This window comes from Scyliorhinus canicula, chromosome 19 (assembly GCF_902713615.1).
Source record: "Scyliorhinus canicula chromosome 19, sScyCan1.1, whole genome shotgun sequence".
NCBI classification, from domain to species: domain Eukaryota; kingdom Metazoa; phylum Chordata; class Chondrichthyes; order Carcharhiniformes; family Scyliorhinidae; genus Scyliorhinus; species Scyliorhinus canicula.
In genome coordinates, this window is record NC_052164.1 from 6,751,106 (window position 1) to 6,764,900 (window position 13,795).

At 59.6% G+C, this 13,795-nt stretch overlaps 1 protein-coding gene across 1 annotated transcript in view; it reads right to left on the reverse strand.

Moving 5' to 3' along the window:
• Positions 1-13,795, reverse strand: part of si:ch211-156l18.8 (probable G-protein coupled receptor 158) — a 110,565-nt gene that overhangs the window by 4,975 nt on the left and 91,795 nt on the right. The window contains exon 10 of the mRNA XM_038779428.1: positions 5,423-5,569. Within this exon, the coding sequence (XP_038635356.1) occupies positions 5,423-5,569 (147 nt within the window). The remainder of the gene's footprint in view (positions 1-5,422; positions 5,570-13,795) is intronic.

The following is a 13,795-nucleotide window of genomic DNA, read 5'->3' on the forward strand; positions in this document are numbered from 1 at the left end:
AACGTCCGGTACATTATTCATGTCTTCCTTTTGTGAAGAGAGAAGCAAAGTACGAATTTAGTTCCTCAGCCATTTCTTTGTTCCCTGTTATGAATTCCCCTGACTGGAGGTAGCACGGGCGTGCAGTAGTTAGCACTGCTGCCTCACGGCGCCGAGGTCCAGGTTCGATCCCGACTCTGGGTCACTGTCCCTCCTCGGTTGATGAATCAGTACTCCTCCATGTAGAACACCACTTGGAGGAAGCACTGGGGGTGGCAAGGGTGCAGACTGTACTCTGCATGTCCATCACCAAGAGTGGCTCGGTAGTACCACCACAGACCGAGCTGGCCGGGTCCTAAAGGACACACAGCTGTTAGACTGGGACTGCAGCAGCTGGTGAGGGAACCAATGAGAGGCAATAACATACTTAAAATTTAGAGTGCCCAATTATTTTTTTCCAATTAAGGGGCAATTTTACAGTGGCCAATCCATCTACCCTGCACATCTTTGGGTTGTGGGGGCGAAACCCACACAAACACGGGGAGAACGTGCAAACTTCCACACGGACAGTGACCCAGAGCCGGGATGGAACCTGGGACCTCGGCGCCGTGAGGCAGCAGTTCTAACTACTGCGCCACCATTCTGCCCTCGCAATAACATACTTGACCTCATCCTCACCAGCCTGCCTGCTGCAGATGCATCTGTCCATGATAGTACCAGCAGGAGTGACCACCTCACAGTCCTTATGAAGACGAAGTTCATCTTCACGTTGAGATTACACTCCATTGTGCTGTGTGGCACTACCACTGTGTTAAATGGGACAGACTTCAAACAGATTTAGCAACTCAAGATTGGGCATCCATGAGGCGCTGTGTGCCATCAGCAGCAGAAGAATTGTACTCAACCACATGGCCCGGCATATCCCCCACTGTACCATTACTGACAAGCCAGATAATCAACCCTGGTTGAATGAAGAGTGCAGGAGGGCGTGCCAGGAGCAGCACCAGACAGACCAAAAATGAGGTGTCAACCTGGTGAAGCTACAACACAGAACTACTTGAGTGCCAAACAGCATAAGCAACAAGTGATAGAGCTAAACAATCCCACAACAAACGCATCAGATCTAAGCTCTGCAGTCCTGCCAAACCCAGCCATGAATGGTGGTGGACAATTAAACAACTCACTGGAGGAGGAGGCTCCACAAATATCCCCATCCTCATTAATGGAGGAGCCCAGCACATCTGTGCAAAAGATAAGGGTGAAGCACTCGCAACAATCTTCAGCCAGAATTGCCGAGTGGACAATCCACCTCAGTCTCCTCCAGAGATCCCCAGCATCAATGATGCCAGTCTTCAGAAAATTCAATTTACTCCATGTGATATCAAGAAATGGCTGAGGGTACTGCTCCACCTGCCCATTTCCCTGCGGGTTGTAGCTGGTCGTCCTGCTTGAGGCGATGCCCTTGCTGAGCAGGTACTGACGCAGCTCTTCACTGTGGATGTAGGCGGGGAAACCGAACAGTGCGAAGATGGTGTTGAGTGCTTTGATGACTGTGGCAGACGTCATATCGGGGTATGGGACGGTGAAGGGGAATCTAGAGTATTCGTCGACCACATTACGGAAGTACATGTTTCGGTCGGTAGAGGGGAGGGGCCCTTTGAAATCCACGCTGAGCGTTCAAAGGGGCGGGAGGCCTTCACTAGATGCGCGCGGTCTGGCCGGTAGAAGTGCGGTTTGCACTCCGCACAGACCTGGCAGTCTCTGGTGACAGCCCTGACCTCCTCAAAGGAGTAGGGCAGATTGTGGGTCTTTATGAAGTGAAAGAACCGGGTGACCCCTGGATGACAGAGAGCGTCGTGTAGAGCCCGGAGTCGGTCTACTTGTGCGCTGGCACATGTACTTCGGGATAGGGCGTTAGGGGGCTCGTTGAACATACCGGGGTGATACAAAATCTCGTAATTGTAGGTGGAGAACTCGATCCTCCACCTCAAGATTTTATAATTTTTGATCTTGCCCCACTGTGTGTTATTGAACATGAAAGCAACCGACCGTTGGTCAGTGAGGAGAGTGAATCTCCTGCCAGCCAGGTAATACCTCAAATGCCGCACAGCTTCTACGATGGCTTGGGTCTCCTTCTCGACGGCAGAGTGCCGAATTTCGGAGGCATGGAGGGTGCGTGAAAAGAATGCCATGGGTCTGCCTGCCTGGTTCAGGGTGGCAGCCAGAGCAACGTCTGATGCATCGCTCTCGACTTGGAAGGGGAGCATCTCATCGACCGTGTGCATCGCGGCCTTGGCGATGTCGGCCTTGATACGGTTGAAGGCCTGGTGAGACTCGGCCATCAGGGGGAAAGCGGTGGAGTGAATGAGTGGGCGGGCCTTGTCCGCATAGATCAGGGACCCACTGGGTGTAGTATGAGAAGAACCCCAAGCATTGTTTGAGGGCTTTGGGGCAGTGGGGGAGGGGAGTTCCATGAGGGAGCGCATGCGATCGGGGTCGGGCCCTAGAACTCCATTTTGCACCACATAGCCGAGGATGGCTAAGCGGTTGATGCTGAACACACACTTCTCCTTGTTGTACGTAAGATTAAGGAGTTTGGCGGTGTCGAGAAATTTTTGGAGGTTCGCGTCGTGGTCCTGCTGGTCGTGGCCGCAGATGGTGACATTATCCAGGTACGGGAAGGTGGCCCGCAGTCCGTACTGGTCAACCATTCTGTCCGTCTCCTGTTGGAAGACCGAGAACCCATTAGTGACACCGAAGGGAACCCTAAGGAAGTGGTAAAGGCATCCGTCCACTTCAAACACAGTGTACGGGCGGTCTGCCTTGCGAATGGGGGGCTGGTGGTAGGCAGATTTCAGGTCCACTGTCGAGAAGACCCGGTATTGTACAATCTGATTGACCATATCAGATATGCGTGGGAGGGGCTACGCGTCGAGCTGCGTGTACCAATTGATGGTCTGACTGTGGTCAACGACCATCCTGTTTTTCTCTCCAGTTTTCACAACTACCACTTGAGCTCTCCAAGGGCTGTTGCTGGCCTCGATAATGCCTTCCCGTAGCAGCCGCTGGACTTCAGACCTGATGAAGGTCCTGTCCTGGGCATTGTACCGTCTGCTCCTGGTGGCGACGGGTTTGCAATCCGGGGTGAAGGTTTGCAAACAGAGAAGGCGGGTTTACCTTAAGAGTCGTGAGACCGCACACAGTAAGGGGTGGTAGGGGCCCGCCGAATTTCAGAGTGAGACTTTGGATGTTGTACTGGAATTCCAGGCCAAGTAGCAACGCAGCGCAGAGGTTGGGGAGGATGTAGAGCCGGAGGTCACTGAACTCAACGCCCTGGACGGTGAGGGTGGCGGTGCAGTACCCCCGGATCTCCACAGAGTGGGATCCGGAGGCCAGGGAGATTCGTTGTGCAACGGGGTGTACCGCGAGGGAGCAGCGCCTTACCATATCGGGGTGGATGAAGCTCTGTGTGCTCCCGGAATCAAGAAGGCATGATGTCTTGTGCCCATCAACCTTTACCGTCGTCGACCCAGTTGCGAGGCTGTGCGGCCGGGACTGGTCGATCGTGATAGAGGCGAGCTGTAGCAGGTGTTGGAAGGCCCCTGGCTGGTCGGCGGCGGTTGCAGGAGATGAGCGGCCTGATGAGGTGCCCGATGAGCAGGGGTCCTGAGGCAGGGAAGATGGCAGTGCCCATGGGCCGCACGAGGCCTGATGGGGGGAAGATGGCAGTGCCCACGGGCCGCACGAGGCCTGATGGGGGGAAGATGGCGGTGCCCACGGGCCGCACGTGGCCTGATGGGGGGAAGATGGCAGTGCCCACGGGCCGCACGAGGCCTGATGGGGGGAAGATGGCAGTGCCCACAGGCCGCACGTGGGTTGTGGGGGTGAAAATGGCGGTACCCACGGGTTGCATGTGGGGGGTGCAGGAACAATGGGCCTGGTTACAGCGGCGATCGAGCAGGCCTGGCACACAGCAGCGAAATGTCATTTCTTCCCACAGGCATTGCAGAGTGCGCTCCGCGCCGGGCAGCGCTGCCGGGGGTGCTTTGTCTGTCCGCAGAAGTAGCACTTAGGTCCCCCGGGGTTGGCTGACTGCCACGCGGCACAGGCTTGGGGTTGCCTGGGGGCGGTCGCTTGTGGGGTAAATGATGGGGTGTTCGCTGGTGGGGTCTACGATGTCCAGGAGGGAGGCGCCGTGCGGTCGGGGGCGTACGCTTGTACATTACGGGAGGCAACCGTTAGTGAGATCGCAAGTTTCTTGGTCGCCACGAGGTCGAGGGTTGCCCCTTCTAAAAGGCGCTGGTGGATTTACGCCGACCCTATGCCCGTAACGAAAGTCCCTGATTAGGAGTTTGGAATGTTCAACAGCCGAAACAGCCTCAATATCGCAGTCTCTCGCCAGGGCGTGCAGGGCACGCCAGAAATATTCTACAGACTCACCGGGGAGTTGATGCCGCGTGGACAGGAGGTGCCTGGCATAGAGTTTGTTGGTCTGCTGGGTGTAGTTCTCTCTTAGTAGCGCCATGGCCTCAGCGTAGGTAGGCGCGACCCGGATGAGTGGGAAAGATATCAGAGCTCAGCCGTGTATACAGGATCTGGAGCTTCTGTGCCTCTGTGGGTAGTTCTGTCGCAGATCCGATGTATGCTTCGAAGCAGGCTAGCCAATGTGCGAAGGCCGACTTGGCATTGTCTGCTTGAGGGTGTAGCTGCAGGCAATCTGGCTTGATGCGGAGGTCCATCGTTGTAAAATCTCTGCTTAATAAATTGATGCACTATCAATTACGACGAGACGAGAATAGAGTGTAATCGAGGCTTTATTACGCAGAGATGTGTAGCCTCCTGCAGCTGCTGCCGAAATGGCTGCAGCCCGGTGAGCACACACATTTATACTCTGCCTAGTGGGCGGAGCCAGCAGGCAGGGATCTACCCCCGTACCTGTAGTGCAGGAGCCTTACTGTATTACATCTCGTATGTGATATATACAACAGTGGTGACTACCACAACCACCTCCTTCTCAAGGGCAATTAGGGATGGGCAATAAATGCTGGCATAGCCAGCGATCCCCACATCCAATGAACAGATGCATTTTTTAAAATGTTAGTGCGGACAATAATCATTGTGCAACAATACTTTGAATGGCAAGTTGTCTTTTTTTATAGGAAAGCATCTAATCTGTTTCCACACAGCAATCGATATGATTCCTGGAATAAACATACCGTACCATCCTTTGTCACACCTGGAGAGTCCCTTTATCATCTTTATTACTATTATTCATTCTCACAATGTGGTTGATTCTGGCAGGGTCTCCTTTGTGTTGAAAGTTACTTGTTCCCAGGGGCTAGATTACAAGGAGGATTTTTTTTCGCCAGCCGTTCTTCCAAAGGTGACCTACTTATTTTCTGCATTAGAGCAACCTAGTTTCAATCTCTTTCTCTTTGCTCACCCTGAAATCATCTGGCTCCAGACTGTGATCACTCCAGGCTGATGTGATGCTGTTGTTGAGATAGGAACCACAGAAGCGCAAGTCAAGCTCATCCTCATACACCTCGGCCACTATGTCCTCCCTCAGGGGTGCCCCCACATGGAGGAACTGCAAACAGAAAAGAGAATGACTGCAGTTGAGGAACAAATCACTGGGAATCTCAGCAATTCCCTCATGTAAAATCTGCTGAATAACCCTGATTACTCAATTGGCTTTAAACATTGTTCAAGCTTACTCATTGTAAAATAATTATTTTTTTAAAATTCTGAATGATGGGCCCGAACTTAATTACTAATGTAAAAATCATTATGAAGTATGTGCAGCACTGCAGGAGACTCGCTTAAGGGTGAAGGACCAGGTGAGACTTAAAAAGGGCTGGGTTAGTCAGGTGTTTCTGGATTTGACGGAAGGGCTCGAGGGGTAGCGGTAATGGTCAACAAAAGAGTACGTTTCCAGATGGAGAAGGTGGTGGCAGATCAGGGGGGTAGATATGTGATTGTGACGGGGCGCTGGAGGGGAGGGTAGTGGCGCTGTTAAGTGTATACGGTCCCAATTGGGACGATGTGGGATTCGCGAAGAAGGTGTTTGGGGCCATTCCCAACTTGGACACACACGAGCTGATTGTGGGGGGGGGGGGGGGGGGACTGGAACTTGGTGCAGGAGCCAAGGTTGGATTGATCATGGTCACGCTCGCTGGCCCCATCAGGGGGGACGAAGGCCTTGGCTGGGCTCATCGTGGAAATGGGAGGGGTGGACCCTTGGAGGTTTCTGCACCCGAGGGAATGGGAGAACTCATTTTTGTCAGCAGCCCATAAGGTATACTCGCGGATCGACTTTTTCGTGGTGGGGAAGGCTTTGCTGACTGGGGTTAAGGGGTCGGAATACTCGCCAATTGCTGTATCAGATCATGCTCCGCAATGGGTGGATATGGTGCTGGAGAAGGGGGTAGCGCAGAGGCCAGGGTGCAAATTAGATGTGGGACTTTTGGGGGACCAAGGGTTCTGCAACAAAATTGAAAAGGTAATTGAGGAATACGGGTGAGGTGTCGAAGGCAGTTGTCTGGGAGGCTCTACAGGCGGTGGTGAGGGGTGAGATGATTTTGTTTAAGGCCAGGGTGGACAAAGAGGAGAGGTTGGAGTGGCAGAGGGTAATAGATGAGATGTTGGAGGCAGATAGGAGTTATGCAGAAGATGGGGACCCAGCGAAGTTGGAAAAGAGGAAGGAACTACAGGCGAGCTTTGACCGGCTATCTACCAGGAAGGCGGTGCACCACACTGAGATGAGCAAGGGGTGCAGTTTATGAACATGGAGATAAGGCATGTTAGTAGGTCAGCTCCGGAGGGAAGCAGCGGCAAAGGAAATTCTTCAGGTGAGGGATAAGGCAAGAAAGTTGGTGGTGGCTCCTGATCTGATTAACAATTATTTGAGGAATTTTATGAGAGGTTGTACAGGTCAGAGCCACCTGGGGGAGACCGGGAGATGCAGGAATTTCTAGATAGGTTGGAGTACCCAAGGTTAGGGGAGGGGGACAGAGCTACATTAGAAGGAGCGATAGTGGAGCAGGAGATAAAGGATGCGGTTGGGAGGATGCAGTCGGGGAAGGTGGCAGGGCCGGATGGGTTTCCAGTGGAATATTATAAAAAATGCAATGATAAGCTGGCACCCCTAATGGTGGGGATGTTTGAAGAGGTGATAGAGGAGGGGCTGCTGCCACAAACCTGTTGCTAAAAAATATAAGAATCCGACAGAGTGTGGGTCATATAGGCCCATATCACTTCTGAATGTGGACACAAAAATATTGGTGACGGTACTGGCGGGTAGGCTCCCATGTTCATAAACTGCACCCCTTGCTCGCCTCAGTTGGTGTACCGCCTTCCTGGTGGACAGTCAGTCGAAGCTCGCCTGTCGTTCCTTCCTCTTTTCCAGCTTCGCTGGGTCCCCATCTTCTGCATAACTCCTATCTACCTCCAACATCTCATCTATTACCCTCTGCCGCTTTAACCGCTCCTCTTTGTCCACCCTGGCCTTAAACAAAATTACCTCACCCCTCACCACCGCTTGTAGAGCCTCCCAGACAACTATCTTCGACACCTCACCCGTACAGTTGAAACCTACATATTCCTTAATTACCTTTTCAATTTTCTCAAAGAACACTTGGTTCCCCAAAGGCCCCACATCCAGTTTCGACCCCGGCATCTGCGCTACCCCCTTCTCCAGCACCATATCCACCCAATGCAGAGCATGATCTGACACTGCAATTGCCGAGTATTCCGACCCCTTAACCCCAGTCAGCAAAGCCTTTCCCACCACAAAAAATTGATCCGTGAGTATACCTTATGGGCTGCTGAGAAAAGCGAGTACTCCCGTTCCCTTGGGTGCAGGAACCTCCAAGGGTCCACACCTCCCATTTCCACCATTAGCCCAGTCAGCACCTTCGCCCCCCCCTGATGGGACCAGCGAGCGCGGCCGTGACCTGTCCAACCTTGGCTCCTCCACCAGGTTCCAGCCCCCCCCCCCCCCCCCCCCCCCCCCCCCCCCTCCACCAATCAGCTCGTGTGTGTCCAAGTTGGGAATGGCCCCAAACACCTTCTTCGCGAATCCCGCATCATCCCAATTGGGACCGTATACACTTTTCAGCGCCACTAACCTCCCCTCCAGCTCCCCTGTCACAATCACATATCTACCCCCCTGATCTGCCACCACCACCTCCATCTGGAAACGTACTCTTTTGTTGACCATTACCGTTACCCCTCGAGCCCTTCCGTCAAATCCAGAATGAAACACTTGGCTAACCCAGCCCTTTATAAGTCTCACCTGGTCCTTCACCCTCAAGTGAGTCTCCTGCAGCATTGCCACATCGGCTTTCAAACTTTTAAGATGCGCAAACACCCTTGACCTCTTGACCGGACCTCCTAGCCCTCTCACGTTCCACGTGACTATCCTTACTGGGGGTCTCTCACCCCCCCCCCCCCCCCACCTTTCCTATCCACCATCATCATAACACCGGGTCCTGCCCCATAAGCCTGACCCATCCCTGTCCATTGTTAACATTGAACCCCTTCCCCCCTCCCAAGAACCCCCCCCCTACATTTCCCCCGTGAAACAACATCCCCCAGCATCCAACCCTTCCCCCCCTTGCTCGCCTTGTAGGCCCATTGACGCCTGCTATCCAGGCTCCAACGTCCACAGTCCTCCTCTCCTCTCACCTCCGTTCACTAGCTGACTTTAGTTAGCTAGCGTGGGTGGCTCCCCCGCCAAGATATATCGTCCCCTTCCACCCAGTCCCAGAGAAAGAAACAACAAAACAAACCCAACAATCCAACCCCTACAATTCACGAACATAACATTTAACCGTCGCAACACAGAACGCCAATCAACCCACCATTAACTTGAACTCTAACAATGCAAAAAGAAGTAAATTACAATACACATCAGTAAAAAGAAAGTTGTAGCATTTATACATCTTCCAGCTGTTCAAACACAGTCCATAGTCTCTCTTCCAGTTCCGCTCCTCACGTCTGTCCCAAGCCTTCTGCCCTCACAAATGCCTCAGCCGCCTCCGCTGTCTCAAAATAAAAGTCTTTGGCGTTATACGTCACCCTCAACTTCGCTGGGTACACCATACCAAATCGCACCCCCTTCTTGTACAGTGCCACCTTCACTCGCCCGAACACCACTCGTCTTTTTGCCAACTCCACCGTCAAGTCCTGGTAGATCCAAACTCCAGCACCATCCCACAGCACCTCCCGCTTCTGCTTCGCCCAGCTTAATACCTTCTCCTTCATGCAGTACTTATGGAAGCAGATAATTACTGCTCTTGGCGGCTCATTCACTTTGGACTTCAGCCTTAATGACCGATGAGCTCGGTCTAGTTCGTACCGGGAGGGGTTCTCACCCTCCCCCATCAGCTCCGCCAACTTCTTAGTGATGTATTGTGTTGGCCTTGGGCCCTCTGTCCCTTCGGGCAAGCCCACAATTCTCAGATTGTGCCGTCTCGAGCGGTTCTCCAAGTCTTCCAGCTTTGCTCGGAGTCCTCTGTTGACCTCCACCACCCTCCGAAACTCGTCCCCCATCGCGGTGAGCTGGTCTCTGTGCTGCGACGTGGCCTCCTCCACTTCCTTCATCTTCTCGCCCAGCTCACTCACCCCGGCCGATGACTTTGCCACAGCAACTCTCACCGGGGCGATTGCCTCCTGCACCAATGACTTCAATGTGACGGCCATCTCCTTCCTCAAAGCCTCCAAGTGCCTCGCAAACTGTTTTTCCAGCTCCACCGCCATCACCTTGGTCATCTTCTCCACTGTAAGCAGTGCGGCCCCGCCTTGCAGTTCGGCATCCGCCATCCTGTCAGCACTTTTGCTCGTCCTCTCATTCAGCGGCAAACCCGCATTTCCTCCTTTCCTCGACGCTGCTCTTTGCATCTTTTAGCGGTTTATTGTATTTTCTTTCTTTTCTCTTCTCTCCCCTTTCCCCCTCCTGCCCTTCATCAATCTGAATTATTCTTTTTTTTTAAAAAAGGGGAGAAAAAAAAACTTTCACCCAACTTCTTTAAACCTTCTTTCTCCTCTCCATTTCCCCAGAGCTCCCCTGGGACCGGACCTCCGCCTTCTTTCTTCATCCTAGTGGGAGCCATCCGATGCGGGACACCCTACCTACATCTTGCACTGGCCTCGGGCCTGCCGCCTCAGCCTCCTTGTAGCACCGCCCCCGCCGCTCCGACCTCCCCGCCGCACTGGGCCAAGCGCTCCAGCCCCCGCTGCTCCGACCTCAATGCTGGGCCCAGTGCCTCAGCCCCGCTGCTCCGACCTCCACACCGCGCTGGGCCCAGCGCCTCAGCCCCCGCTGCTCCGACCTCCCCGCCGCACTGGGCCCAGCGCCTCAGCCCCGCTGCTCCGACCTCCACACCGCGCTGGGCCCAGCGCCTCAGCCCCCGCTGCTCCGACCTCCCCGCCGCACTGGGCCAAGCGCTCCAGCCCCCGCTGCTCCGACCTCAATGCTGGGCCCAGTGCCTCAGCCCCCGCTGCTCCGACCTCCACGCTGGGCCTCGTGACTCGGCCCCCGCTGCTCCGACCTCCCTGCCGCGCTGGGCCTCGTGCCTCGGCCCCCGCTGCTCCGACACCCACACCACGCTGGGCCCAGCGCTCCAGCCCCCGCTGCTCCGACCTCCACACCGCGCTGGGCCCAGCGCTCCAGCCCCCGCTGCTCCGACCTCCACGCCGCGCTGGGCCCAGCGCCTCAGCCCCCGCTGCTCCGACCTCCACACCGCGCTGGGCCCAGTGCTACAGCCCCCGCTGCTCCGACCTCCGCGCTGAGCCCAGCGCCTCAGCCCCTGCTGCTCCGACCTCCGCGCTGAGCCCAGCGCCTCAGCCCCCGCTGCTCCGACACCCACACCGCGCTGGGCCCAGTGCTACAGCCCCCCCAGCCCCCGCTGCTCCGACCTCCGCGCTGAGCCCAGCGCCTCAGCCCCCGCTGCTCCGACCTCCGCGCTGAGCCCAGCGCTCCAGCCCCCGCTGCTCCGACCTCCACACCGCGCTGGACCCAGCGCCTCGGTCCCGCTGCTCCGACCTCCACGCCGCGCTGGGCCCTCCGCCTCAGCCCCCGCTGCTCCGACCTCCGCGCTGGGCCCAGCGCTCCAGCCCCCGCTGCTCTGACCTCCACACCGCGCTGGGCCCTCCGCCTCAGCCCCCGCTGCTCCGACCTCCGCGCCGCGCTGGGCCCAGCGCTCCAGCCCCCGCTGCTCCGACACCCACACCGCGCTGGGCCCAGCGCTCCAGCCCCCGCTGCTCCGACCTCCACGCTGGGCCTCGTGCCTCGGCCCCCGCTGCTCCGACACCCACACCGCGCTGGGCCCAGCGTCTCAGCCCCCGCTGCTCCGACCTCCGCGCCGCGCTGGGCCCCGTGCTCCAGCCCCCGCTGCTCCGACCTCCGCGCTGGGCCCAGCGCCTCAGCCCCCGCTGCTCCGACCTCCGCGCTGGGCCCAGCGCCTCAGCCCCCGCTGCTCCGACCTCCACGCCGCGCTGGGCCCAGCGCCTCAGCCCCCCCAGCCCCCGCTGCTCCGACACCCACACCGCGCTGGGCCCAGTGCTACAGCCCCCCCAGCCCCCGCTGCTCCGACCTCCACGTCGCGCTGGGCCCCGTGCTCCAGCCCCCCGCTGCTCCGACCTCCGCGCCGCGCTGGGCCCAGCGCCTCAGCCCCCGCTGCTCCGACCTCCGCGCTGGGCCCAGTGCTACAGCCCCCCCAGCCCCCGCTGCTCCGACCTCCACGTCGCGCTGGGCCCCGTGCTCCAGCCCCCGCTGCTCCGACCTCCACACCGCGCTGGGCCCAGCGCTCCAGCCCCCGCTGCTCTGACCTCCGCACCGCGCTGGGCCCTCCGCCTCAGCCCCCGCTGCTCCGACCTCCACACCGCGCTGGGCCCAGCGCTCCAGCCCCCGCCTGCTCCGACCTCCACACCGCGCTGGGCCTAGCGATCCAGCCCCCGCTGCTCCGACCTCCACACCGCGCTGGGCCCAGCGCTCCAGCCCCCGCTGCTCTGACCTCCACACCGCGCTGGGCCCTCCGCCTCAGCCCCCGCTGCTCCGACACCCACACCGCGCTGGGCCCAGCGCTCCAGCCCCCGCTGCTCCGACACCCACACCGCGCTGGGCCCAGCGCTCCAGCCCCCGCTGCTCCGACCTCCACACCGCGCTGGGTCCAGCGCTCCAGCCCCGCTGCTCCGACCTCCACACCGCGCTGGGCCCAGCGCTCCAGCCCCCGCTGCTCCGACCTCCACACCGTGCTGGGCCCTCCGCCTCGGCCCCGCTGCTCCGACCTCCACACCGCGCTGGGCCCTCCGCCTCGGCCCCGCTGCTCCGACCTCCACACCGCGCTGGGCCCAGCGCTCCAGCCCCCGCTGCTCCGACCTCCACACCGTGCTGGGCCCAGCGCTCCAGCCCCCGCTGCTCCGACCTCCACACCGCGCTGGGCCCTCCGCCTCAGCCCCCGCTGCTCCGACACCCACACCGCGCTGGGCCCAGCGCTCCAGCCCCCGCTGCTCCGACACCCACACCGCGCTGGGCTCAGCGCTCCAGCCCCCGCTGCTCCGACCTCCACACCGCGCTGGGCCCAGCGCTCCAGCCCCCGCTGCTCCGACACCCACACCGCGCTGGGCCCAGCGCTCCAGCCCCCGCTGCTCCGACACCCACACCGCGCTGGGCCCAGCGCTCCAGCCCCCGCTGCTCCGACCTCCACACCGCGCTGGGCCCAGCGCTCCAGCCCCCGCTGCTCCGACACCCACACCGCGCTGGGCCCAGCGCTCCAGCCCCCGCTGCTCCGACCTCCCACACCGCGCTGGGCCCAGCGCTCCAGCTCCCGCTGCTCCGACCTCCACACCGTGCTGGGCCCTCCGCCTCGGCCCCGCTGCTCCGACCTCCACACCGCGCTGGGCCCTCCGCCTCGGCCCCGCTGCTCCGACCTCCACACCGCGCTGGGCCCTCCGCCTCGGCCCCGCTGCTCCGACCTCCACACCGCGCTGGGCCCAGCGCTCCAGCTCCCGCTGCTCCGACCTCCACACCGTGCTGGGCCCAGCGCTCCAGCCCCCGCTGCTCCGACCTCCACACCGTGCTGGGCTCAGCGCTCCAGCCCCCGCTGCTCCGACCTCCACACCGCGCTGGGCCCAGCGCTCCAGCCCCCGCTGCTCCGACACCCACACCGCGCTGGGCCCAGCGCTCCAGCCCCCGCTGCTCCGACCTCCACACCGCGCTGGGCCCTCCGCCTCAGCCCCCGCTGCTCCGACCTCCACGCCGGGCCCAGTGCTCCAGCCCCCGCTGCTCTGACCTCCACACCGCGCTGGGCCCTCCGCCTCAGCCCCCGCTGCTCCGACCTCCACGCTGGGCCCAGCGCTCCAGCCCCCGCTGCTCCGAACTCCACGCTGGGCCTCGTGACTCGGCCCCCGCTGCTCCGACCTCCCTGCCGCGCTGGGCCTCGTGCCTCGGCCCCCGCTGCTCCGACAACCAAACAGCGCTGGACCCAGCGTCTCAGCCCCCGCTGCTCCGACCTCCCTGCCGCGCTGGGCCTCGTGCCTCGGCCCCCGCTGCTCCGACAACCAAACAGCGCTGGGCCCAGCGCTCCAGCCCCCGCTGCTCCGACCTCCCTGCCGCGCTGGGCCTCGTGCCTCGGCCCCCGCTGCTCCGACAACCAAACAGCGCTGGACCCAGCGTCTCAGCCCCCGCTGCTCCGACCTCCGCGCTGGGCCCAGTGCTACAGCCCCCCCAGCCCCCGCTGCTCCGACCTCCACGTCGCGCTGGGCCCAGCGCCTCAGCCCCCGCTGCTCCGACCTCCGCGCCGCGCTGGGCCCA